General features: G+C 44.1%; 1 protein-coding gene across 4 annotated transcripts; it reads left to right on the top strand.

The window, feature by feature from the left end:
* Window positions 1–1,558: 1,558 nt before the first annotated feature.
* Window positions 1,559–27,947, top strand: OC90 (otoconin 90). Of its 4 annotated transcripts, none has more exons than XM_083622086.1 (19): window positions 1,559–1,772; window positions 3,180–3,247; window positions 5,918–5,983; window positions 7,949–8,008; window positions 9,950–10,124; window positions 11,935–12,047; window positions 13,326–13,454; window positions 14,211–14,252; window positions 14,406–14,462; window positions 17,987–18,037; window positions 18,174–18,224; window positions 18,685–18,735; window positions 20,356–20,406; window positions 20,628–20,672; window positions 21,457–21,576; window positions 23,103–23,195; window positions 24,841–25,015; window positions 25,808–25,914; window positions 27,514–27,947. In XM_083622086.1, the coding sequence occupies exons 2-19, from the start codon at window positions 3,199–3,201 to the stop codon at window positions 27,831–27,833; spliced, it is 1,755 nt and encodes a 584-aa protein (XP_083478212.1). In that variant the 5' UTR covers window positions 1,559–1,772; window positions 3,180–3,198; the 3' UTR covers window positions 27,834–27,947. The 4 variants fall into 4 exon arrangements, with proteins under 4 accessions (XP_083478212.1, XP_083478215.1, XP_083478214.1 ...); XM_083622088.1 differs by lacking the exon at window positions 1,559–1,772 and adding an exon at window positions 1,794–1,942; XM_083622089.1 differs by lacking the exon at window positions 7,949–8,008.

The raw sequence follows: 27,947 nt of genomic DNA, 5'->3' as shown, positions 1-27,947 counted from the left end.
GCCTCGGTCCAGTATACCTGAAGGAGCTTCTCCTCCCCCATTGTTCTGCCCGGACACTGAGGTCCAGCTCTGAGGGCCTTCTGGTGGTTCCCTCGCTGCAAGAAGCCAAGTTACAGGGAACCAGGCAGAGGGCCTTCTCGGTAGTGGCACCCACCCTGTGGATCGCCCTCCCACCAGATGTCAAAGAGAAAAACAACTACCAGACGTTTAGAAGACATCCTGCTTAGGGAAACTTTTAATGTTTAATAGGTTATTGTATTTTAGTGTTCTGTTGGAAGCTGCCTAGAGTGGCTGGGGGAACCCAGCCAGGTGTGCGGGGTATAAATAATAAATTATTATTATTATTATTATTTAAATGGCAGAAGCACAACAGGAAAGCAGCAAACTGAGCCTCCCAGGAGAGGGAGCTCCACAGTTTTGGTGCCACAACCAAAAGGACCCTGCTCTGCATAACTAGCGATGCCTAGGAAGTCCTCCAACAAGGGGCTTCCAACCAAAGTCACTCTTTTGCTGGTACAGCGAATCTCACAGCGCAGGGGTGGAATGGGAGTGGAAACAGTGGCGGACAGTGGCGTATCAAATTTAAGTGGCGCCCTGTGTGACACAAAAATCTGCCTCCAACCCCTCTTGCCTTCCCTTGGACTTCATAGTTGTGGCACCTGCTGCAGCACCCCAGAAGCTCTGTGCTCTCTGCCGTTGTTGGAAAGATGAGTTTTTAAAAAAGAGGTGTGTTGCGGGTCGGTGGAGATGAATTGCTGGGCCTTTTTGGTTGTGGCTCTTTGGCACACTTTCGCCTGCTCTCCCCACCACCTTCCCTTGCCTCCTGGCATTTGACGAAGACCTGGCTCTTCAAGAAAGCTTTTTGACTTTTCTCTGTAGCATTCCGTTTATGCTCTTTTGATTATCATTCATTTTTTCTTTTAAAAAACCTGCAATCCACTTTGATTTCCTGTTCTAAAAAAAGTGGGGCAATTTTTTCATACGTGTGTATGTGTGTCTATCTCTCTCTCTCTCTCTCTCTCTCTCTCTCTATCTATCTATCTATCATCTATCTATCTATCTATCATCTATCTATCTATCTATCTATCTATCATCTAATCTATCTATTATCTATCTATCTATCATCTATCTATCTATCTATCTATCATCTATCTAATCTATCTATATCTATCTATATCTATATCTATCTATCTATCTATCTATCATCTATCATCTATCTATCTATCTATCTATCTACAGGTATCTATCATCTATCATCTATCATCTGCCTGCCTCTGACCCACACACCCTAAAGACCCTTTAATGTTGTTTTTTTCCAACACTCTCTGTCCTTTTCAACACTTGGAGAAACCAGGGGCTCCAAATCAGTCTAGATTTTCACCTGTCTCTCAACATGGAACATTGTCTCTTATTAAGTTCTTACCGCCACCGTCACGTGACTTGGCAGGAGAGGGATAACAGAGGGGCAATTGTTGTTTAATTACAACAGGGCCTGTATTATTCCGGCAACTCGCAGTCCCCTGGAGAGAAGGCCTATTTAATATAGCCCCAGGTATATAAATGATCTATAATGTTAAACCTCGCTGCGGCGAGCATTGTGACCTGCACAAACCTCATGAAAGGGCCGATTGAGAAAGCTTAAAGTGGGGTTGACGAAGAAAGTGGTCACATGGGTGAGGGGGGATAGCCAAGCAAGTATAAATCACTAAGCCCTAACTTTCTTTAAAGGCCATTTCCTCCTTCCCATCTCCTTTAGAGCAATATCCCTCAAGGTAAGTCATGCGCTTTTGGCTGGAAGGGGATCTTACGCGATGATGAGCGGATCTGAACTGACACCCTGATCTTAAAGCAGTTGACTTGGAAGGATGGAAACTCCAGTGGCCGTAAGGGGACAAGGCAGCCGTCCTCAGCATGTGGACTTGAATTAGTCCAGTTGAACCCAGTGAGATAACTTCTTCCAAAGAATTATGTGCAGGATTGCACTTTAGTGATGGTCAGATCTGTCGATTTCAGTTTCTCATTTTTCCAGTTGCTACTTCTCCACATTTCACTTTGCAATTATTATTATTATTATTATTATTATTATTATTATTATTAATTATTATTATTATGATTATTATTAAAAAGTCTTCATGGAAATCACCAGCATTTTTAGTACAAAACTCTCCTAATTTGCACATTTTTGTAAGGCAATTTTCCTTACATATCATGCATTTGGCATGGTATTTTCACTATATATGTATATGTACTGCTTTTGCATTTATTTGGCTGGAGAACTGCATTTGGAGAAGTGAGAATTTCAAAGGGATGGTTGTATTTCAGTTCGTGTATTAATTTGTAAGGTACCAGTTAGGTTGGTTTGCCTTTCAATGCGACCTGAATCGAATTTCTCCTCCATCCCTGATTTGCATTGCACTTTACCTTCGAGGCAGAAGGTGTGATTTAGATTCTAATCATGTGTGCAGCATGATCCTATGTGTGATGAAAACTCAGAAGGAGGGTCAGGGATCCAAGCAAGGATTGATGTGGAAGAAAGTGGTTGATGTAGTCACAAAACTGTTTTGGGTTTTTTGAATCAGATGGGTCCTTGGAGTAGGGTTGTCATATTTCAGAAAGTGAAAATCCTTTCTGACAAAGTTGTTGGGCTTTTGAGCTACGTATTTCTTTTAGGAAATTCTTCGGAAATGGGTTGCCTTATGTCTGGATTTTCCCAGGCATTGCTTCCTACTGCTGTATTCCGTCTATAGCAACCCTACCTTGGAGGTTCTTGAGGTAGCAATTGTAGATAAGAGATTTGTTGATCTCAAGAGGTCTGCTGAAATTTGAAATTCTGCCCCTGTGTGTCCCATCCACTGTCTTTTTCCACACTATTTGATTTTTTTTTTTAAATTATAGTCTCCCCCCCCCCTTTTCATGAACAGAAAAGCTCTAAGTGCTTTTATTCTCTCCTTGTGTGAGCAATTATTTCCACAGACAAGCTGACTGTTGCATCACCGTTGCCAGTTCTTAGGCTCCTATGCTGAAACACTTTCAGGGACTAATATTCCCTTTTGTCGTTGAATAGTGGAATGAACTGAGGAGACATAAATAATCTGATGGCTTTTCAATGGGGCAGCTATATTGTATTACCTTCAAAGGAAATACGCACGCCCGGTCTAACATTTTACTTAATTCACCAGGCAAGATTCCTGAAAAACAATGATGGTTATTCTCCTGGTGAATATGTTGATGGTATTGCATAGTGGTGGTAAGTGGAAAATAATGTTCCTGTTTCTCAAGCTCTATTCATCATTCTGTATGGACGTTTTGTGTCAAGCATGTCTCAAGAATTGTTTACCCTATAGGCTCTTACAGCAGAACTTCCCAGCCTTGTATCCACAGATTTGGTCAGGTTGCACGTTCCTTTATCCATGGACATTGGCCATGTTTAATGGGGATTATGGGAGCTGGAACATTTGGAATACCATTACAACATCTGGGGACTCAAGGTTAGGGAAGGCTGCTCTATAGTAAGAACTGATGATGATGATGATGATGATAAAACACATATAGGTACATACAACTCTGATCCTAAATCTCCACTAACTTGTGGGACATCTCTGGGAGAAGAAAGGGCTAAGGAGGAAACCTTGCACAAATCTGGGGTGGAGTCCCTGAGACGGTTGGATGGTGCCTTGTATGTCACCTTCCTGCAACTCTTGCAGCCCAGCTGGTGCCAAACATCTTGTTCTGCTTTCCTTTCAACCACATCAATGAGGTCAAGAGTAGGGTTTTGTCTTTTGGGTAGCCCAGGACCTCCATGCACACTGCCCAGGCTTGCATCCCAGGGAAGTCACTTCAGTACTGCTAACACAGCTGTTAGACTTCACCCCTGACCTTTAAAGCCCTAAACGACCTCGGCCCAGTAAACCTGAAGGAGCGTCTCCACCCCCATCATTCTGCCTGGTCACTGAGGTCCAGCACCGAGGGCCTTCTGGTGGTTCCCTCACTGTGGAACCAGTGAAGCTATAGGGAACCAGGCAGAGGACCTTCTCAGTAGTGGTTCCTGCCCTGCGGAACGCCCTCCCACCAGATGTCAAAGAGAAGAACAACTACCTAACATTTAGAAGACATCTGAAGGCAGCCCTGTTCGGGGAAGTTTTTAATGCATGACATTCTAATGTATTTTTAATCTTTGTTGGAATCCACTCAGAGTGGCTGGGGATATCCAGCCAGATGGGCAGGGTACAAATAATAAATTTTTAATTATTATTATTATTATTATTATTATTATTATTATTATTATTACCTGAAATATACTCAGAGTCGCAAAGTGATTTCATGCTCTTTATTCAGCTCATAGTGGTGAGGAGGAATGAATGAAAGTCCCCTCAAAGCATCTGCTTTATATACATTATTTACACAATGGGCTGCACATGATCAGTGGCGTAGCGTGGGTTGTCAGCACCCGGGGCAAGGCAAGTAATTTGCGCCCCCTAACCCGTGGATTTGCGCCCCCTAACCCGTGGATTTGCCCTAACCCCAGATGTTGCGCCCGGTGCGGACGGCCCCCCCAGCACCCCCCACGCTACGCCACTGCACATGATTGGCTAATTCCGGAATTCTACTGTAAGCCAATCAGGTTGTGGATTCACTTCTATCTGGAGCATGATTGGGTGGTTCCTGCCAACCAATCATACTGCTGCATTGTTCTAGGACCAATCAGACTGCTGCATTCTGAATCCTATTGTTCTAGGACCAATCAGACTGCTGCCTTTTGGATCCTATTGTTCTAGGACCAATCAGACTGCTGCAGTTTGGATCCTATTCAACTCAGTACATAACATTACCCCTGGAGGCTCACTCCATTGTCTCTTGAGACAGGTGGATGCCAACAGGCGATAAACACATGACAAGGTTGAAATCCTCTGCAGACTTATCCATAAGTAGGCCTAGATGAATTCTGTAAAACCCACCTCTATCTGAGTAGAACACAAAGATCAAGCTGTCAGCCAAACAGTAAAACAAAATAATTGTGTATTAAACATAATTAGATTTTATTTTTTAATTACCAGATCAATGCATTGGCTGCTGAGAGATGTATCAGTTCCTTCTAACTTTTGGGAATAGCCCTACGTATTCCAATGGCCTGTGTATTTTATGCTATACAGAAGTTGTGTAAGAGAAGAAGTCTCTATTCACTTCAGTGGAGGGTTCACTTCAGAGAGCGTCCCACCATTACAGTGAATGGGAAATTTCTCACAGCTATATGGAGCTGCTAAACCAAGTTAAAAGTCTACACAAAATGTTCTAAAATCCTACAAAAAACACAAGTGTAGCCCCCCCCTAAATTAAAGTCAATCAAATATTTTTGTAAATGTTTCTCACATTGTAAATAATTATTCCTCTGACAAGATCCTTCCTCTCTGTACTTTCTCACACCCATCCAAATTTCTGGGTAAGGTGATGTTTTACAGACTTATCTGCCCCCCCCCCATTTCAGTGAAGCTGGTTGGAGTAAGGCAAAAATTGAACCTGGAAATTTGATCTTAGTATCGCTGATGTGCAGATAATTCCCACCGATTTCAGAAAGAACTGACTTTGAAGTCTCCACAACAGATGGCTGGGGTTATTATTATCTGTCGGATACATATGCCTTCAGTTCCTAATATGCAACCTGGTCCTGGGTACACAACACACTTACACATTTCAAGTTCATCTTTAATTTCATTTCGGTGAATGTTTAATATATAAATAGCAAAGGTAAATGCATGAAGTCAGCCAAGAGATATAGAGGAGAGGAGAGTAAGTAAGAGATGCACTTTGGATATTCCATTGGATACCAACAAATGAGTTGACGAAAATTGGCTTCAGGCACTCTATTGATTAATCTTTCTATTTTAATTTGTGCTCCTTCTGAATGGAACTGGTGAGACAGGAGGTCAAGGATCGGAGACACCAGCAATTCCAATGGATCTTCCACACGCAGCAGAAAGAGACCTAAGTAAGAAGCTCTTGTTCTGTATCTGTCTAGCAGCAACAGAACCTCAGAATATGGGGTGTTGCAGATAACATCTTGCTGCCTACACTGGCCATAGCTCCTCCACGTCTCAGGCAGGCTGTGATGGCTGGTGTCCAATGGGTAGGGCAGATGCCAGGGAGACCAGCAGCAAGTGGCATCAATGACAGGCTGTGTGCAAGAAGGCAGGTAGGCATGGACCAGGCGAGGCCTGACTGAGGTTGCTGGGGCAGTGCCCCATTTTCTCTTAATGGACCAAGTTCCACTGCAGGCAGGGGTTTCTCCCAACCAAAGGCAGCCCAGCCCATTTCGCCACCTGGGGCAAAATGGAAATTGGCACCTCCTACCCCACTGCTGTGCTCCACCTCTTCTTCTGCTGCTGTTCCATAGCTCTTGCTGAACTTAAGGGAGCCAGAGAGCTCCTCAAAGTCTTGCTGCTTGCTTGGCTTCTCCTCCAGGGGCAGGGAAGACAAGCGGCAATGTTTCACGCTGGAACGCCTCCATCTCAGCGATGGACGCAAAGGGTCAGGCGGGTCGAGTGCTGCCTCTTGCATTTCTGCCACCTGAGTGGCATGTGCCATGGGCCAGCTGTGTTTCCAGCTCTGTTGCCCTCTGGGATCTTCTTAACTGGAGATACCATAGATGTAGGACTAGGGATACTGCAGGCATAAGACTGAACTTCTTGGACCATCTGCATGCAAGGTATGCACAGTCGCTAAACTATTGCCCCTTACCCGAAAGGGCTGAATTGTTTGCTTACAAGAGGTGAAGTTTAAGAATGGATTCAGACAACCAGTTTGTCCCAGTGAGAATTGCCTTCAGCAGTTTCCGAGGGATGGGGATTTAGTGGAACCTATGAGGGTGGCGCTGTGGTGTAAACCACTGAGCCTAGGGCTTGCCGATTGGAAGGTCGGCGGTTCAAATCCCCACGACAGGGTGAGCTCCTGTTGTTTGGTTCCAGCTCCTGCCAACCTAGCAGTTCAAAAGCATGACAGTGCAAGTAGATAAATAGGTACAGCTCCAGCGGGAAGGTAAATGGTGTTTCTGTGCACTACTCTGGTTTTGCCAGAAGCAGCTTAGTCATGCTGGCCACATGACCCGGAAAAACTGTCTGTGGACAAACGTCAGCTCCCTTGGCCAGTAAAGCGAGATGAGAGCTGCAACCCCAGAGTCATCTGTGACTGGACTTAACTGTCAGGGGTCCTTTACTATTTTATGCAGACTTAGCTCTTGCTGAAGTGCACTGTTTCGTATTGCAGTAGAGGGCATCACATGCCTATGTTATCCAGGGTAGCCTTCTCCCTGACACTCTTGGTTTCTGCATGCAGGGAGTTTATGTTTCATGACAAGAGTAATTAAACATGAGATCCCCACACTGGCGTAGTGGACAGTCTAGAAAAAGACATATGTTGTGATTCTTCTGCCTGCGCCAATTGATTCTAGATCAGCTAGGTGGCTCCAATGAACAATTCTATGGGCTCTGATGCTTTTCAGATCAGCTGCAAAAATGCATCATTCCCAAATGGTTGCTGTTAAACCCATCGACTGGAGCTGCAGCCGTGTTGCATATCCACACTACAGATGAAAATATTACCTCTAGTGAGGAATAAAGAACAATATTCATAGCCTGAGCAGGGGTTGGGTGGCAGAGGTCTCCCAGAAGTCCATCATGTTAGCTGGCTTTGTCATAATAAAGATTTTCAAAATTTCCTTCCTGTGGCAGTCCCACCCACTAAGAGCCAAACCAGTTTCTAACTGTACAGCCTCGCTGCCTCGGGTTGGGTTTGTTGGTCACTCTAAAGTGTGACAGAATATTGGGAGAGTGGGACAGAATGTTGGAAAACGGTTCATTTTTTTGCGATTATCCCACAATTTAGTTTGTAGATGAAATGAAATAGATGAGAGGTGGGCATGTATAACCTTTAACATTTTAAAACTATTTACATTCAGATAACATTACATTCTTCAACGGGGTCTTTGCAAACGTGGAAGGTGTTGCGTTGTTTTTTGGTAAGTGAATATCATTCTTTTTTTTAATCAGGCTGATTTTAAGGGGAGAACACTGACACTTGCATATCTGCATTTTTTGTTTGTGTGCATGACTTTGAATTGTGGACATCTCGGAATGTGCTTATGTGCATAATCCCAAACAACAAAGTGGTGCTGTGTATCAGGAATGTACAAGAGAGAACTGCAATGGAATGCTGCAGCGTGATAGGCTGCGTTTCAGAATTCCAGTTTTCCATTCCCTCAACCCTCCACATTTTTCTACTTGCCCACACAACAGTCAGCATTCCATGCCCACTGACCCCTTTCCATCCTCACTGGGCTGTTTTTATCCCTCAACCTTAAGAGATTTTTTTTCTAAAGGTTTTTTTTTTCTACTTCCCCCCAAGCATGCTGATATCTCCCTCTTCTGCAGGTTGGGTGATAGAGCTTTGGCTACTGAAGCAATGCCACTCACTTGTCAGTCTCCCACTTTCCCAAACAAATTTGAAGAGAATTCATGCTGGAGAGGACCTGCTGGGAATAAATGAGTCTGTATAGGTCTGATCATTAGGGTTGAGGAGTATCATTTTTGTTGGGAGGCATGGGATTTAGAGTTTCCTCTGCCTCCCTGTCCAATTCACTGAATCAGCATGATTGAAGTTACTCAGTTAGGAGGCACTGGGAAACTGCAAACCCCCATGCATCCCAGCAGGAAATGTGCTCCTCAAAATGCTTGGAACCATGCGGGCCATAAGACCGGGGTATGCAAGACCTCTCACATCTCTCTCCCTACTTTATAATGGTTACTTCACTTGGGGAACTGGCATGGGGGTCAGGAGTGTCAGGAGTTCAGCCTACACTTGAGTAGGACTCTGGCAGAGACACATGCCCGACTGGCATGTTCTCTCCCTCTTGGTCGATCGTTCGGGAGCTTCAAAGGCTTTCTTCAGCCCGAACATCACAGCGAGCGATGCCAACAGACATCGGCACACTTAGGGATCTGCAGAGTCTTTGCAGCTTGTGTAACAGACCCCAGCAACTCAGCATTTTGGCTAATCTACTTTATTTACATGGGGACGCGGGTGGCGCTGTGGGTAAAACCTCAGCGTCTAGGGCTTGCCGATCGCATGGTCGGCAGTTCTAATCCCCACGGCGGGGTGAGCTCCCGTTGTTCGGTCCCAGCTCCTGCCCACCTAGCAGTTCAAAAGCACCCCCAAGTGCAAGTAGATAAATAGGTACCGCTTTATAGCGGGAAGGTAAACGGCATTTCCGTGTGCTGCACTGGTGCTGGGTCACCAGAGCAGCTTCGTCACGCTGGCCATGTGACCCGGAAGTGTCTCCGGACAGCGCTGGCCCCCGGCCTCTTAAGTGAGATGGGCGCACAACCCTAGAGTCGGACACGACTGGCCCGTATGGGCAGGGGTACCTTTACCTTTACCTTACTTTATTTACATATAAACACATGGAGCACTGCAACCTGGCTCCCTCTCTCTCTAGCATCAGACAGCAAAGAGAGAAAGAACAAAGGACAATAGTCCCACTTCATGGAACACAGTAACACAAACATCCTGTTTCTGTCACTTCCCACTCTGTGGAGTCAAAACATATACCGTCATGTGATAGACAACAATCCCATGACTGCAATCACAGAGCAGGAATTCTAACAAGGAGAACATAGGAATCTGCATTATACAGAATCAGACCACTGGTTCATCTAGCTTTGTGCTGTCTATACCAATTGGTGGTAGCACGCCAGGATTTCAGCCAGGGCTGTCTCTCAGCAGATGCTCTACCACTGAGTTATGACCCTTTCTCCAAAGGGCTGGTCTCCTTGAGGTGTGTGTGTGTTTGTTTCTGAGCATTCTCTGGAAAACCTCCAAAATAACAATTTATGAGATGAGCCGGTTGACTCACTACAAACAAACTTCAGACTCTGAATTCACATTATGGTTGTCCCTGCAGATTGTTTGGGTTCTCAGTTCACCTGGCTCCAGTCCATCTTTACCAGCTTCCCTGCACTGCTCAACTTTGTGAGCAAAATGAGGTGTGTGACCGGCATTTGCCCAAGAGATTTCGAAGACTATGGCTGCACCTGCCGATTTGAAATGGAGGGTCTCCCCGCAGATGAGTTTGATGGGTGAGTCTGGAATATTCGTGATGACATTCCCATTTTGCAGAGGTTCTGTGAGGGACGCCTGTCCGTGTCTGGTTGCTTGCTGTAACAACAGCCTGTAAGACTACGGAGTCAAAGAATCACAGAGTTGGAAGGGACCCCGAGTGTCATCTAGTCCAACCCCCTGCAATGCAGGAATCTCAGCTAAAGCATCCTTTACAGATGGCCACCCAACCTCTGCTTAAAAACCTCCAAGGAATGAGAGTCATCCACCTCTTGAGGAAGACTGTCTAGTAGGAACACATTAATTCTGACTTTGTTGATTGCCTGGGACTGTAAAAACAAGAGGCCGTCATGCATTATAACCTGGTTCACATGTTGTCAGGGAACTGCCATCGGAGCCAAGAGTGGAGGTAAGGCTCCCCAACGATGCAGGAGAAGGGACCAGCAGGGAGAGAGAGAACACTTCCTTTGGGGAAGGAAATCGGCGTGACACCAGGAAGAAAGGGGAGCAGGGAAGGACTTCGGAGACATGGCTCCAAGACTCTTCCACAGAGGCCAGCGGGGAGAGCCCAGGACCTCCGCTGGCCATGCCCACTCTGCGCAGAAGACTTCCGCGCAGGGAAGCTAGGCGGAGACTTGGCGTCAAGCAGCTTTTATGTTGGAAGAAGTTCAGGAAACACCCACTGACGGATTCTGCCAGTGACTGACACAGCCACGGAGAAAGGGCTGTCCAGCCAGGGAAAGGTTTAGCCAGACAATGTTGCCTTGAGCAGCAGCCACCTTACGCACGAGCAACCCCCAATTCCCTTTACACATGTCACCTTAAATCTAGGGTGGATAACCTTTGGCCCAAAGGCTTAAGTCCAACAGTAGTCAGAATTGTTGGAAAAACGCCCGGGAAGGCTGCCAACTTCCCAAGTCTTCGGAGCGTCTCTCGGGTGGTCCTCTCTGGCTATAAATCTCCTTCATTGCAGAGAGACCGGTGATAGGCGACCCATCTCTCCTAAAAAGACCATGCCAGTCTTCTGTCATATCATAGCAGAAGAAAGACTCAATCGTAGTTCTGAACTACTTTATTTACAGTCTATATACAGAGGCGCCAACAGTACGTCTGTGCTCTCTGAACACCGGTACAGAACTGCGACACACACAAAAGTGAAACTAAACTTCCAACAGTACTCAGAAGGAAGAGATAATACAGACCTCCTTTCTCACGCTCTCTCAGACACTCACATGAGGTATACAATCATAGTACTACTCGCAGGAGCAGCTCGGATAGATAAAAATCCTAACACGAATTTGGGCTGAAATGCTTTCTGGACTATAGATCTATAGACACCCTTTACCCAAGCAGCTCATGAAGTGGATTGGGCACCTGGTAGGACTAGGTTCCTCAAGACCAAGGTTCAAATTCCCTCCCACCCATAAAACTCACTGAGTTACCTTGGGCTAGTCACAGTCCCTTGGGCTGGCCTACCTCACAGGGTTGTTTTATTAGGACAAAATGGGGGAGAGGAGAAACGTATGTGCCACCTTGAGATTGTTTGAGGAAAGGTGGGACATGAATGTAATAAGAATGTTCAAAATAAATAAATAAAATTAGCAGTTTAGTACACTTTCGGGGGGAGGCGTGACTAGAGAGTCGCACCACGGAATTCAGATAAGTGTGAATGCTGAAGCGTTACAGTTCACAGCTTTTTTTTTTGGGGAAGTGAAAATTAGGTATTAAAATGCAAACTAAACAGATTAAGTAGCCAAGCCAAGAATCACATTCTGAATAGCCGTATATTAATTATTTGATGGTTATCCCCCCACCTGCATGCCAAACAAGCTGCTGTTTTGAGCACCGCAAGTGTTACGAAGAAGCAACAGAAGAAGAATGTGTGTGGGATCCTGCGAAGATTTCGACGGATGTCAGCTGCCTCACCAAAAACATCACCTGCGGTGAGATTGAGGGCTTTGTAATAAATGCTATGAATGCTTCGTACCTGTTCCCCCTCCTCTCCCAAGGTTCCTTTGCCTTCAGGTGAATAGGCCTCTAAGACACACCTATTCTGGCTTGTTTTTTGTTTGGTGGGCTAGATGTTATGAGCAGTGCCGGGCAAATTCTAAGAACTGTTCAGCACTACAGTAAGCCTGCAACTTACGCAGCGGCTACATTTTGGGGATTGTGCCTAAAGCCAAAATCACATCTAGTCCAAACCCACTGGTTCAATGGTGAGTGAGACTGCCAAAGTATTTGTCCTGGAATATTATTTCTAATTATTATTATTATTAGCCACATTTGTTGTTTTTGTTGTTTAGTTGTTTAGTCGTGTCCGACTCTTCATGACCCCATGGACCAGAGCACGCCAGGCACTCCTGGCTTCCACTGCCTCCCGCAGTTTGGTCAAACTCATGCTGGTAGCTTCGAGAACACTGGCCAACCATCTCATCCTCTGTTGTCCCCTTCTCCTTGTGCCCTTCATCTTTCCCAACTTCAGGGTCTTTTCCAGGGAGTCTTCTCTTCTCATGAGGTGGCCAAAGTATTGGAGCCTCAGCTTCACGATCTGTCCTTCCAGTGAGCACTCAGGGCTGATTTCCTTCAGAATTCTTGCAGTCCATGGGACTCTCAAGAGTTTCCTCCAGCACCATAATTCAAAAGCATCAATTCGTCTGCGATCAGCCTTCTTTATGGTCCAGCTCTCACTTCCATACATCACTACTGGGAAAACCATTATGGTGCTTGAGGAGACTGCAAGAAGATCAAACCTATCCATTCTGAAGGAAATCAACATTGGGGTTTTCACTATACTACATGTTTTAGTTTAGATTCAGATTCTTCTTCTTCTTTAAAAATGTTGCTTATTCCATTTCCAGGTGGCATTTTATCTACTGGCAGATTATAATATTTTCAGAGGTGCAGCTGATTTTTGCATGTATCGTTTCCTGAAGGGAATCCTGTCCAAATCAGTAATTGGAAAGAAGAGAATTTCATACCAGCATGTTTTCCAGTGTATTAGAACCATCTCTCACTGTGAACTGTTCTCAGTCTTGAACTCGTTCCATGCCGGTTGAATAGTGTGGGAGGCACAATATACACTCTCAGCTACAAAACGAAATGCACTTCTCCAGGTCAAAACCTTATAGAGAGAAGGCAGATTGTGGAAACAGATATCTCAATAGTACTTTGTATGTTGATCTCTCCAGCCCCCCTCAATTTCGGTTTTCTTTCGTCTCCAGAGTCTGACGATGCCTGTGAACGCCTTCTCTGCAACTGTGACAGGGCAGCTATTGAATGCTTTCTGCATTCCCACATTAACTCTTCCTTGAACAGCATGGATGTTTCACTCTGTCCCTCTCTGGTTACAGGTGAGAATATAAAAGAGAAACTCTGAGATCTTGTTTCCTTGGCGGTCTGTAGACATCCCTGTTCCCTGATTTGAATTTTAATGAACTGTATTCTTGCAAAGTTAATTTGTTGCTACTGGCTATTATGTCACACATCAGTGAAATTTTTGTGTGTCTGGGTCTGGGTCTTAGTGAGTGAAAAGTATAAGCCAATGGTTTTAAGACTGCTTTCCAGGGAATTAGGCTTATCAAAGGTTCCTCAGTGAGAAGATCTCACTAGAGGTGGACAAGCATGCCAAAGAAGACCAGTTTGCCTCTCATGCCCAATCTTCTGTGTTACTGTCCACAACGCCGATATAGATGCTTGCAATACTGTCAGAAGGATAGAAAATAAAGTTGCTTTTGCAAGCCACCAAATTGGGCAGAGCTCCTATAAGTTCAATGAAATGCAAACTGCAACAGACTGGGTTAGAGCTACGATAATACAATCAAAAGACAAATAGATGCAGAACAGCAAACTCCATCTCTAGCACGTGTGCTTTGTAAGTGTGTCAGGATATATGTGGGGCTCTGGACTGGATTGTCAATCAAGTTTAAAAAGCAGAACACATTTCTGTACGTACTTCATGCATTGAGAAGAGCTGCTCACCCCTTCCTTTTCATCCCTCCTTTCCCCTTCAGCATGCGCACTGTCCATTTTTCATATGCCTGGACATTTTGTTATTTCTATTTTTTACAAAAATGAATCATGGAACACCTGCTCCCTCTTCTTTACAGAAACAGTCAGCGAGAGAAGTCAGACGACGCTTCATGCTGCAGGTATGCTATGTGTATCCTACACTGTTTCTCCCAGAGCCCAAAGTGGGGCAGGACTCTACAAATGACAGGTAGCAGAATGAATAGGCCCAGATGGAGACTATGCAAATATGTCCATCCCTTCCAGTAAGAAGCTATTTTTCTTTCTTTCCATAGAGTTTCAGAACCAGAGGGCTGAAGATACTCAGCTGACAGATACATCTGTTGCAGAGGGTAGGTTTGCCAGTGTTCTTGTTTATTTTAGCTGGGATCAAAACTGAACCTTTGCACCAAGGTAGGGTAAATTCTGCAAAAGGCTTTTTGTGTGATTCTGACATCTTTTGACTAATTTCTCCTGCTCCCACAGAAGAGTATGAATGCAGCATAAAATGCTAGTCGTTGAAATTGATCCACACATTATATCTTCCCATTCTACTAGGCTGCATGCCTCTTCTCTTTGCTCGGGTACAGTGATGACCATTGGGATTGGTAGGGTGGAAGGCAAGGAGGACCAACAGTAGGTGGAGCTATAGCCAATGACAGGCAGAGCCAATGCACTCTATTGCCTCCAGTGCTGGATTTACGTATAAGCTAAACAAGCTATTGCTTAGGACCCCACTTTCTTGGGGGCCCCCAAAAAATGTGAAGGGAAAAAAACCCCTAGATGTACATTTCCAAAATATAAGATAAAAAACAAATAAAATAAAACCTACATACAGCAACAGTGTTTTGTAAATTGTGTTTCTAAAGGAACTTTTGTTACTGCCAAATGCCAATGTGTTTGCATTATTAAGTTTGTTATAAATAAAAAATCATTTTAAGTTAGAGCTTAATAATTATTTCACTATTAATATACTTCTTAATTGTACTTCACTATTACAGTGGTACCTCGGGTTAAGAACTTAATTCGTACTGGAGGTCCATTCTTAACCTGAAACTGCTCTTAACCTGAGGTACCACTTTAGCTAATGGGGCCTCCCGCTGCTGCCGCACGATTTCTGTTCTCATCCTGAAGCAAAGTTCTTAACCCGAGGTACTATTTCTGGGTTAGCGGAGTCTGTAACCTGAAGCGTCTGTAACCTGAAGCGTCTTTAACCCAAGGTACCACTGTAATATACTTCTTAATTGTATTTCAGTTCAACACTTATGCGCAAATGGCTTTAGATACAAATAAGTCCATAAATTACCATATAGCAGGGGTCAGCAAACTTTTGCAGTGGGGGGCTGGTCCACTGTCCCTCAGATCTTGTGGGGGGGGTGGACTATATTTTGAAGGGGGGGGGATGAACAAATTCCTATGCCCCACAAATAATCCAGAGATGCATTTTAAATAAAAGGACACATTCTACTCATGTAAAAACACGCTGATTCCTGGACTGTCTGTGGGCTGGATTTAGAAGACGATTGGGCCAGATCTGGCCCCCGGGCTTTAGTATGCCTAAGGTAAAGGTAAAGGGACCCCTGACCATTAGGTCCAGTCGTGGCAGACTCTGGAGTTGCAGTGCTCATCTCGCTTTATTGGCCGAGGGAACCGGCGTACAGCTTCCGGGTCATGCGGCCAGCATGACTAAGCTGCTTCTGGCGAACCAGAGCAGCGCACGGAAACGCCGTTTACCTTCCTGCTGGAGTGGTACCTATTTATCTACTTGCACTTTGAAGTGCTTTCGAACTACCCATGCCATTTAGCAAATATACAATACAAAAATACAGCGACAATTTGTTGTTGGCAAAGAACAACTGGACATATAAAGGGCCCTGTTACCTTCAGTAGCTTAGGGCCCCATTAAACCTAAATCTGGCCCTGATTGTCTCCATCCTCCTCCTTGCTGAGTCCTACGAGAGAGAAGACTAGTGGGGAGGACACTGGCTAGCCGAGCCAGCCCTTGAACTGTTTATAAGTAAGAAGGCAGGCAGGTGGGGCCAACTAAGGGCCAGCAGAGGTCTATGGGGCAGTACTTCATCTGTTCTTTTTAAAAAAAAAAAAAAAAATTATTAGGAATTTCAACATAACAATTTATCAAAAATACATCATCCTCATCCCCCCCATTTTTCCCTCCCCCCAAAAGAAAAATCCACCCTCCCAACCCCCTCCCAGGCTTTCCTCAGCTCCTCTCTCTAGTTTTTCAGCATATGTTATTCTCTGCATATTATAAAATTGTAAAGATCCTTAATTTATAGATAGATCATATCTATGTTGTTGTTGTTTAGTCGTGTCCGACTCTTCATGACCCCCTGGACCAGAGCACTCCAGGCACTTCTGTCTTCCACTGACTCCCGCAGTTTGGTCAAACTCATGCTGGTAGCTTCGAGAACACTGTCCCACCATCTCGTCCTCTGTTGTCCCCTTCTCCTTGTGCCCTCCACCTTTCCCAACATCAGGGTCTTTTCCAGGGAGTCTTCTCTTCTCATGAGGAGGCTAAAGTCTTGGAGCCTCAGGATAATATCTATATATTACCAGTAAAAATTTTGTGTATGTTTACTCAAAACCTGCCAAGGAGTCCAGTTCATTTTGTTGTTTCTTTAAGTACTTTGTGAAAGGTTCCCATTCTTCTTTAAAGTCACAGTTGCCCTTATCATGTACTGGTAGTTTGTATGTCAATTTCATCAATTCCGCATAGTGCTTCATCTGTTCTAATGGAACAGCCTCTGCTGCTCAGGTTAGCTTCTTCGGGGAAACTGCCGAGACAAACTGGAACCAGATCACAAGACTGCAAGAACAATAGCCATTGGGGCGTGCAACAAGTCCTGTTGAGCAAAGCTTTGAGGAAATAGGTCTATTTTTCCTGTAGAAAAGATGAGCAAGGCATGGGGGGCATGATAGTACTTTTCAAATACCTGAAGATCTGCCAGGTAGAAGACAACAAAGGCATATTCTCTGCTGCCCCAGAGAGCAGGAACGGATCAAATGGGATTAAGTTACAAGAGGGTAAATTGCTGCTGAACATTATCAGAAATGTCTTGACATCAAGGGCTGGGGGAACCCAGCCAGATGACGGGATATAAATACTAATATTATTATTATTACTAAGGGCAGATTGAAAATGGAACTAGTTAGTGCGTTGGGTGAGCTGATATTTGATGGAGGTCTTCAAGCAGGGGTTGGGCAGCCATCTGATGCTCTAGATCTCTGGATGTCCTGTATCTTGAAGGGGGTTGAAATATACTCGGAGTCAAGAGTGGATTTCATGCTCTTTATTCAGCTCATAGTGGTGAGGAGGAATTGAAGTTTCCCCAGAGTGTCTGCTTTATATACATTATTTACACAATGGGCCCTACGTGATTGGCTAATTCCGGGATTCACCTGTAGGCCAATCAGGTTGCGGGTTAACTTCCACCTGGAGCTGGATTGGGTGGCTTCTGTGGACCAATCAGACTGCTGCATTCTGGACCCTATTGTTCTAGGACCAATCAGACTGCTGCAATCTGAATCCTATTGTTCTAGGACCAATCAGACTGCTGCCTTTTGGATCCTATTCAACTCAGTATATAACAGGGGTTCAACTGAATCGCTCACAAGACACCCCCCCCCCAAATCTTATTATATCATGACTTACCTTGGGAGAGGATTTGGGCCTAGTTTTTCAGATATGGCTATATGTGGCTTATCCCCTCTTGCAGAAGATCAGTCTCTTCTCCTTACTGTCCTCTGCACAGACAGAAAACAAAATATAGCACAGCAGATGTTACTCTGATTATGGGATGCGATGATGAAGTTTGCAGACTCTCATAGGTATATATCGATATTCTGTATCTTTCAGTTATCCCACAGACCACAGATGGGATGGTTGTACTGAGTTCTGGAGCAGACCGTAAGTCGTTATTCGCAGGCATGATGTTATTGTTTGTCTCCTTGATATGATTAATTTCTTCTGCAGCTTTTCCAAAGCATGCTTGATTTTCCTGACCAAGCATTGCTCCCATTCTGGTTTATTTTCTTTTAAACAGTTGCTTCAGATGCGACGAGTGATGGAGGCCTCGAAGCCCACAGAGAAGGAGGTGTGTGATGGCTTTAGGGCTTTTAGAAGACTTGTTTAGAAAATTTATAAACTGCGGTATACAGATGAACTTACAGATAAAACATGGCCAAATCCATAAGACAGTTAAATCAAATAAGTCATCATCATAAAAAACAAAGATAAAATCAATTGATCATTAAAACTAATATGTTTCAATCCCCTTCATTTGAGGTTTTTAAGCAGAGGGTGGGTGGCCATCTGCCATCGATGGTCCTTTGGATCCCAACTCTATGATTCTATGATATAACTAACTTTGGGAACAATCCTATAGCAAGATCTTCCAGGGTGAGCAGTTTAAGATCCAGTGGATCTCTGACTGCACTGGATTAACTCCTTCATCAGCTCAGCCAGAGATACACCACAGAAGTTGCCAAATCTTTGATTTATAATGGTCTGAATAAACTAAAGAATGTTGAGCTTTCTTGTTTTTCCTTTGACAGACATTTCTCCTGAGTCCAGTGGCCTCTTGCTGAGAAACCCAGAAGAAGGTGGTAAGTATTGTACATCTCACAGGTTAACATCACGGTCTTCTCACTCTTCATCCCCAGCCTCTTCTGACAGCACAGCCCATAAACAAAGTCCTCATTGATTCATAATCTCCTCCTCCTCCTCCTCCTCCTCCTCCTCCTCCTCCTCCTCCTCCTCCTTCTTCTTCTTCTTCTTCTTCTTCTTCTTCTTCTTCTTCTTCTTCTTTCAGTTTGTTACATTTACCCAGTGAATGCCATATGGCTGAGTGGTGGATTTGATCTTAGGTCTCTTCAAGCCCAGTCCAACACTCTGACCCAGGGGTAGCCCATGTGATGTCCTCAGACTCCAAATCCCAGCAGCTCATCCATCATAATCAATAGTTGGACATGATGTGAGTTGTATTCCAGCAACATTTGGAACGCACCACGTTGGCTACTCCTGCTTGAAACACTAACATCAGGGATGGGGTAACCAGTAGACCACCACATTTTGCTGGGACTCCAACTCCCATCAGCCCCAGTCAGCATGTCGGGGATCTTCGTAGTTGTGGTCTAGCAACATTTGGAGGGCCACAAGTTTTCTACTTCTGCATTACACCACATTGATGCTGCTAAATGTTTTGCAAAGTCTATCATATAGGGAAGGGTAAAGGGATCCCTGACCGTTAAGTCCAGTCGCAGATGATATCTCGCTTTACTGGCCAAGGAAGCCGGCGTTTTTCCGCAGACAGCTTCCAGTTCATGTGGCCAGCATGACTAAGCTGCTTCTGGTGAACCATAGCAGCGCACGGAAACGCCGTTTACCTTCCTGCCGGAGCGGTACCTAGTTATCTACTTGCACTTTGACGTGCTTTCAACGTGCTAGGTTGGCAGGAGCTGGGACCGAGCAACGGGCGCTCACCCCGTTGCGGGGATTCGAACCACCAAGCTTCTGATTGGCAAGCCCTAGGCTCTGTGGTTTAGACCATAGTGCCACCCACGTCCCCCATTTATCAGAAGAAAAGGAACCAAGGAACAACTATGCAACCTTAATCTAACAACATCTCCCTATATTTGTAACTCATGGGTCATATGTGGAGAGTGGAAAAATGGTAGGGCTGATGAGAATAAGTCAGTGATAGAGGTTCTTGATAGACCATGGTAGACCAAAGTCCATGACACAGTGAATGCTCCACCAAATACTTGGGTCCATGACAGCAGTCAATGGCACACTAAGGCCCACTCTGAAATTTCCTTCAGCGGTTAGGGGACTTACCACACAAATCCTCTTTGTATTTTAATTTTAATTTTTTATTGGAATTTTATTTACAACGTAACACAACCCCCCCCCCACCAATACACATTAAACTTGAACATGTGAACATATCATACAACAATACAAACAACCAAATAAAAGACTTCCTTTATCCTTGTGGATATTTAAGTTATAATTAGAAAAATCTTAATAATTATTCATAAAGGAAACAGTTTATAAGAAGTAAATAAGGAGGCCAGATACAGGATATGGGATAGAGGACAAACCTCTTTGTAGTGAATCTTTTGTAAGTACAGTAGTTATTTGCTTGAATTTATATGGACAGGAGAATGAACGGCTTTTCTGACCAAAGTATTATTTCTGCACTGGATGCTTTTCTTTCAAAACAGTTAATCCAGACATGGAGAGCGGTGGAGGCCTCGAAACCCTCAGAGATGGAGGTATGTGGTTTCCGGTCCTTGCACTCTGCTGAAAATGCCCTCATAAAAATCACTGGTGTTCAGTGCAAAAAGTTTAAACCTTTTAATCAGCCCTCATTCTTCTTGGCCTTTGCTTTAGGGTGGGGAGTTGAGATAGGGAAACCTCAACAAATACTGTGCAAAGAGTACAACGCATTGTCTGGTTTGCTAACATATACTTTCTGCTTTATTCATGACTAAAGCGCAGGAAGGCCTTGCTGGACCTTTTGGAAACTCCATGCCTAGAGGTAAGTCAGCGTCACCCTGTGGTTTATATCCCATGTGATCGGGAACCTTCTTCTTTCCTTATTCCAGATGTTGACAAGATAGATCAAGAGGACAGGAAAAAAACACTACACAGGGGTCAAGAGGCTCCCGTGTCTTCAATATCTTAACTAAACCAGGAATGAGGGGTCCACACCCTGCCACTTTTCAGGCCAGGGACTTTTTAGTGGTGCCTCCCCACCCGTGGAATGACCAAGATTGTTTCATGGGAATTTAGCCAAGCTTTTCAAAGCTAAATCTAAAGTTTACTCAATGGTGGCTTCCTAGTTTTTTATATGTTATATGTGTCTGGATTATTAATGTATTTGGCTAACTTTGTATGGTTTTACTGTTTAAACCAGGGGTCAGCAAACTTTTTCAGCAGGGGGCCGGTCCACTGTCCCTCAGACCTTGTGGGGGGGCCGGAATATATTTTTTGGGGGGAAATGAACAAATTCCTATGCCCCACAAATAACCCAGAGGTGCATTTTAAATAAAAGCACACATTCTACTCATGTAAAAACACCTGGCAGGCCCCACAAATAACCCAGAGATGCATTTTAAATAAAAGGACACATTTTACTCATGTAAAAACACACTGATTCCCAGACCGTCCGTGGGCCGGATTGAGAAGGCAGTTGGGCCGGATCCGGCCCCTGGGCCTTAGTTTGCCTACCCATGGTTTAAACATATGCCAATAAAGACCAATGACATAAATCAAATTTATTGTTTAGTAGGTGAGTGATTTAATCATGAGTGTGCTTTCAGGGCTGTCAGTGAAAGCCTTCAACACAGAAGAAACCAGTGCTGCTCCACCTGCTATTATTAGCTCAACAGAGCCTGAGTCGGTTTCAACTTCTGATGCTCTTGGGAGATCAACAGACAATGGTAAGTCAGGTGGAATCTACATACATATAAAAAAACGCTGTGAAAATGCTTTTTCAAAAAACGCATTTTGAAAAAAATACATTGAACTTGCCATAGCTCACTTTCTCCATCTAGTGTCACATTTGTAATATTGCACTTTACAACACACTTAAAACATTTTATTTGCAACTGAGGGAGGGGAAAGGTAAAGTCTCTGTAGAGGTCCATAGACATGTGATTGTTTCTGTTTAGGTGATTATTTATACTATTTGCTGTGCCAATTCATCACCAACGGTCTCTAGTAGGGAGTGCATCATTCCTATTCCCGATTGTGCAATGCTGATCTTCTCTGGTAGTGCTTGACTGTCTGGTCTCATCAGGGTCAGATTTAGTACCCTAAGCTACTGAAGATAATTGGGCCCTTTATATGTCCAGCTGTCCTTTGTCAACAACAAATTGTCACTGTTTTTTTGTGTTGAATATATGCTATATGGTAATTTATGGACCTAATAGGTATCTAAAGCAATTTGCACATTACAAAATATGTATTTTATCAAAGTAATTGTTGAACTGAAATACAATTAAGAAGTGTATTAATAGTGAAATACAGTTAAGAAGAAGTATATTAATAGTGAAATGATTGTTAAGCTCTAACTTAAATGGATTTTTTATTCATAACAAACTTACTAATGCAAACACATTGGCATTTGGCAACAACAGAAGTTCATTTAAAAACAAAGTTTACAAAGACTCGTAATCTAGTCTCTAGAAACTTGCTATAACATGAAATAATAATAGCAAACCAGTGATATTTTAGGGAGCAGGCTAGCAGGCAGGGCCCATTACTTACATCCTAGGAGCCCACACAATACAAAACACTGTTGCTGTATGTAAGTTTTATTTTATTTGTTTTTTTATCTTATATTTTGGAAAGGTACATCCAGGGTTTTTTTTCCTTTAATTTTTTTTGGGGCCCCCAAGAAAGTGGGGCCCTAAGCTATAGCTTGTTTAGCTTATACATAAATCAGGCAATGGGTCTCATTTTGAACTCCCTCTCCCAAGAGTACTCAGGGTATATATCTATCATCTATCTATCTATCTATCTATCTATCTATCTATCTATCTATATCTATCTATCTATCTATCTATCTATCTATCTATCTATCTATCATCATCTATCTATCTATCTATCTATCTATCTATCTATCTATCTATCATCTATCTATCTATCTATCTATCTATCTATCTATATCTATCATCTATCTATCTATCTATCTATCTATCTGTCTATCTATCTATCTATCTATCTATCTATCTATCTATCTATCTATCTCTATCCTTACCATTTTAACTGACCACTTGATGCAATTGATTTGATGGACATCTAACCCATGCAAGTTTATATCACAATAAATTGTTCGTTTTAAGAGTGCCTGGAGATTCTTTGTGTCATTTTGTGGTTTTGTTTTTTTAAAACCAGTTAGGTTTATTTAAAGCTTGTGGTCCTAAAAACAAAACAAAAAAACCTCATTTTATCTGATCTACAGGGAATCATTTCAAGATAGCTGAAGAAGAAGGTAGAACTTTTTCTACAATATCTCCAGAAGAGACGCCAGATCCTGATGAAACCTTTGGAGAAGGTGAGAAGGGGATGATCTTGCTCCTTCACTGGATCTCACCCACCCACTAAAAATTAAAGATCAGGGGGTGTCTGCTCAGCTCAGGAATTTGTGACTAGTATCAGAACTGACCTCACAAATCCTTTTGCACTAGAAATCCACTCCTGGTTTTCCTCCTAACATCCCTTTTCAGCATCCTAATTTAAAGCAGGTGAGGAGGAGTGGGAATCTTTTTAGTTGTTGAAGTTATGAAGCTGCAACATAGCTCAACCGGTAGAGCAAGGGTCTCTCTGGATCATGGGTTCGAGCACCATGTGGGGCAAAAAATTCCTGCATTGCAGGGGGTTGGACTAGATGACCCTCGTGGTTTATGGGCTAATAGCCATAAATAAATAAATAAAATGACCCTCGTGGTCCCTTCCAACTCTACAGTTCTATGATTCTATGATCAGACAGTTAGGGGGGTCAGGGACCGTGCTGAGGAGGGCTGGACTGAGAAGGAATCGTGGGAACCTCCCCCTACTCCTGATCCAGATCCTGACTCTTCCCAGGAGCAGGAGGACAGTATAGATTTGGAACAGTGGTTTGCAGAGGGTCATAGTTCAGAAGGCAGAAGCTGGGAAATACTGGATGGGGAACAGCCTAGGAGAATGAACACTGGGAGAAAGAGAGTTAACAGATTCACAGTCATTCGACAGCATTCCTCCGATCTCCCCAAAGTCGAGAAGAGCTCAGGAAGTCTCAGAACAGAAAGCACAGAGGTTAAAAACTCAGATTACAAGACGTAGTAGTGACGTAGATTAACAGGGATGGAAGGGAGTGTAATCCTTAATTGGGAGCACCGCCACTTCTAGGAGATCTGTTCTTTGTTCTCTCGCTGTGATTATTAAAGTTTCCAACCGGTAAGACGTTCCTTTCTTTGATCTTCTTATCTACTGCCACGGGGGGAGGAAGCCAATTCCCCCAAACCTGATAAGGGTCGTTGTTGTTTAGTCGTTTAGTTGTGTCCGACTCTTCGTGACCCCATGGACCAGAGCACGCCAAGCACTCCTGTCTTCCAATGCCTCCCGCAGTTTGGTCAAACTCATGCTGGTAGCTTCGAGAACAATGTCCAACCATCTCGTCCTCTGTCATCCCCTTCTCCTTGTGCCCTCAATCTTTCCCAACATCAGGGTCTTTTCTAGGGAGTCTTCTCTTCTTATGAGGTGGCCAAAGTATTGGAGCCTCAGCTTCAGGATCTGTCCTTTCAGTGAGCACTCAGGGCTGATTTCCTTAAGGATGGATAGGTTTGATCTTCTTGCAGTCCATGGGCTTGAGTCTCCTCCAGCACCATAATTCAAAAGCATGAATTCTTTGGCGATCAGCCTTCTTTATGGTCCAGCTCTCACTTCCATACATCACTACTGGGAAAACCATAGCTTTAACTATATGGATCTTTGTTGGCAAGGTGATGTCTCTGCTTTTTAGGATGCTGTCTAGGTTTGGCATTGCTTTGCTAGGCTTGTCATTTTGTCATAGGGGGTCGGTTTCCTACAAATAACAAGGAGATCCCAACCTATTTTCTGCCTACCCTGGCATAAAGAATGCTAGGGAGGACCATAACAACAAGAAGGTGTCCAAAGATAGAATCAAATTATATGACTCGGATTTCTACTTCTTTCTATAGTTTGTGACCGGTTTACGTTCCTGCAACTGAGAGACAACGGAAGAGTCAAGCGAGTGCTCCCACAGTTGGGGGAGATGCTGTATTGCTTAACCAACCGATGCCCAGAGGACTTTGAGTTATACGGATGTTACTGTGGGCAGGAAGGAAGAGGCCACCCAACGGATGAACTGGACAGGTTGCTCCTGGCAAACACTTTTGACACAAAATAACAGCAAGCAAACCATAACCCCAGCAGCACCAGCACATATTTCTGCAGTAAAATACATTTAATGTTAAAAAATGGGTATCTCACCATTTGTGCCCCAAAGGTTCCCTAGAATGGCTTGCAAAATGATAAAAAAAAATAGTCAACCCATGGCAGCCATTTTGCGTTGGCACTTTTCAAGATATTTGTTCAGACAGTTCATATTTTTTTAACCTCCTCCTCCCGCAAATGCACTGGTCATTGATAGAATGAATGAAATCCAAAGAAATACAGTAAATAGAAAGAATTTCAGAAAGACAGAAGTGGGATCTAGACACATATGTATAAAAACGCTGTGAAAATGCTTTTAAAAAAGTTTTTAAAATATACTGAATTTGCCATAAGTTCACCCATTCCATCTAGTGTTGCATTTGTATAATGCACTTAAAACACACTTAAAACATTATATTTGCAGCTGTATAGCTGAGTCCAGAGTCTCAAACATTCAAAGCACACAACTTTGGAGAAAGAATCCTGGGAATTATAGCCTGTTAAGTGTGCTGGGAAATGTAGCGCTTTGAGTAATAAACCACTGTTTCTGTTGGTTCCATAACCATCCGTTGTCATAACCAACAACCAATTTTTGGATAATTCCAAGGTGCTTGACGAAAGTGACCTAGAAAAACTGACAAATTTTTAAGGGATCTAGACATTCAAAGCAATACAAAGAATGCAGTTCTGCAGAAGAGACTTAACACTTTGGCGCTTTTTGCGTAACTACAGGTGCTGCTTCTCTCATCACTGCTGCCTGGAGCAAGTCAAGAAACTTGGATGCCGTCCAGAAAGAAATTCGCGGTCTGAGGTTGTGTGCTTTGATCGCACGCCAAAGTGTAAGTTTGGGATGAAAGATGACTCCCTTCTTTGCTGTTACAATAAAATGCAACATAAACATCAGTACCAGTTGCTGGAGAACTCAGGAGGAGAGAGTGATGTTGTGCTCAGTACCTGTTTACAGGCTTCCCCTGGCTGTTGGGTTGGCCACTTGTGAGAACAGAATGATGGACCAGATGGCTATTCTTATGTTCTAATAATAGTGTTTTTTACCCACTACGTGTAAGGTAAAGGTAAAGGGACCCCTGACCATTAGGTCCAGTCGTGGCCGACTCTGGGGTTGCGGCGCTCATCTCGCTTTATTGGCTGAGGTCATGTGGCCAGCATGACTAAGCCGCTTCTGGCGAACCAGAGCAGTGCACGGAAACACCGTTTACCTTCCCGCAGGAGTGGTACCTATTTATCTACTTGCACTTTGATGTGCTTTCAAACTGCTAGGTGGGCAGGAGCTGGGACCGAGCAACGGAAGCTCACCCCATCGCGGGGATTTGAACCGCCGACCTTCTGATCGGCAAGTCCTAGGCTCTGTGGTTTAACCCACAGTGCCACCCGCATCCCTTCCCACTATGTGTAAGAATGCTCAAATGGGAACATCATCTGCATAGTGCCAGAGTTTCTACCTGCCCGCAGACTGTCTCGCCAGAGTGGTGCATGCTCTGGTTATCTCCTGCTTGGACTACTGCAATGCGCTCTCCGTGGGGCTACCTTTGAAGGTGGAAACTGCAATTAATCCAGAATGCGGCAGCTAGACTGGTGACTGGGAGTAGCTGCCGAGACCATATAACACCGATTCTGAAAAGACCTACATTGGCTCCCTGTATGTTTCCAAGCACAATTCAAAGTGTTGGTGCTGACCTTTAAAGCCCCAAATGGCCTTGGCCCGGTATACCTGAAGGAGTGTCTCCACCCCCATCATTCTGCCCAGACACTGAGGTCCAGCTCTGAGGGCCTTCTGCTGGTTCCCTCACTGCGAGAAGTGAGTTTACAGGGAACCAGGCAGAGGGCCTTCTCGGTAGTGGTGCCCGCCCTGTGGAACGCTCTCCCATTAGATGTCAAGGAAATAAACAACTATCTGATTTTTAGAAGACATCTGAAGGCAACCCTGTTTAGGGGAGTTTTTAATGTTTAATGTTTTATCGCATTTTTAATATTCTGTTGGGAGCTGCCCAGAGTTGCATTTTAACCTGTATTTTAAATTGTCCCCCCCCCCCAGTATGTTTTTACTGTAATTCTATTGGTGTTAGCCACCCTGAGCACAGCTGCCAACTTTTCCTCTTTTTTAAGGGAAATTCCCTTATTCCGAATAGGATTCCTCGCAAGAAAAGGGAAAAGTTGACAGCTATGACCCTGAGCCAGGCTCTGGCTGGGGAGGGCAGGGTATAAATAAAATTATTATTATTATTATTATTATTATTATTATTATTATTATTATTGCAAGAAACCTAGGATGGGGGACCCAAAAGGGACAGCCATAAGAGCTGCCTCTGCTGCCTCCTGATTTGTTTGAGGCAGCTGCCCCACTTTGCCTCATGGTAAGGCTGGCCCTCATTGTTATCCAGTCCGATTTTGACAAACTAACACGAACCATCTTTTCTTAGGTATTGGATGGACGATGTGCGAAAAGCTTCAGTGTTCCTGCGATAAGGCGGCGGCTGAGTGTATGGCGGCCGCCTCTTTCAACGAAAGCATGGGGTCTCCAAACAGACAAGCCTGTCCGGAGCCAGAGGTTAAATTGTTCTGCCGCAGGGGAGGGCATGAAAGACCCCTGAGCGGCCCTGGGATCAGCTCCAGGGCTTCCAGCGAGGAAGAGAGGAGCAGTGAGGAGACTGATCCCGCGAAGAGCCTTTTGGGAAGAGGGAAGAGGTCAGCACGCCTGGCCCGGGGAATCTCCAGAGCTGTACGGCTGCAAAGAAGATAACCAGTGTTTCTCTTGCACCGGTTAGGAAGCTATCAGGAGTAGGGAATGTATGAAGTTAGCACTGTCTGTTCTGCCCTTTATGCGACATTAAAGCGAGCTGGTTTCGTTCCTCTG

Source organism: Podarcis filfolensis (genome assembly GCF_964270895.1).
Source record: "Podarcis filfolensis genome assembly, chromosome: 7".
In the NCBI taxonomy this organism is placed as follows: Eukaryota; Metazoa; Chordata; class Lepidosauria; order Squamata; family Lacertidae; genus Podarcis; species Podarcis filfolensis.
The sequence above is the reverse complement of the archived record's forward strand: the minus strand, read 5'-3'. Positions and strand labels throughout refer to the sequence as shown.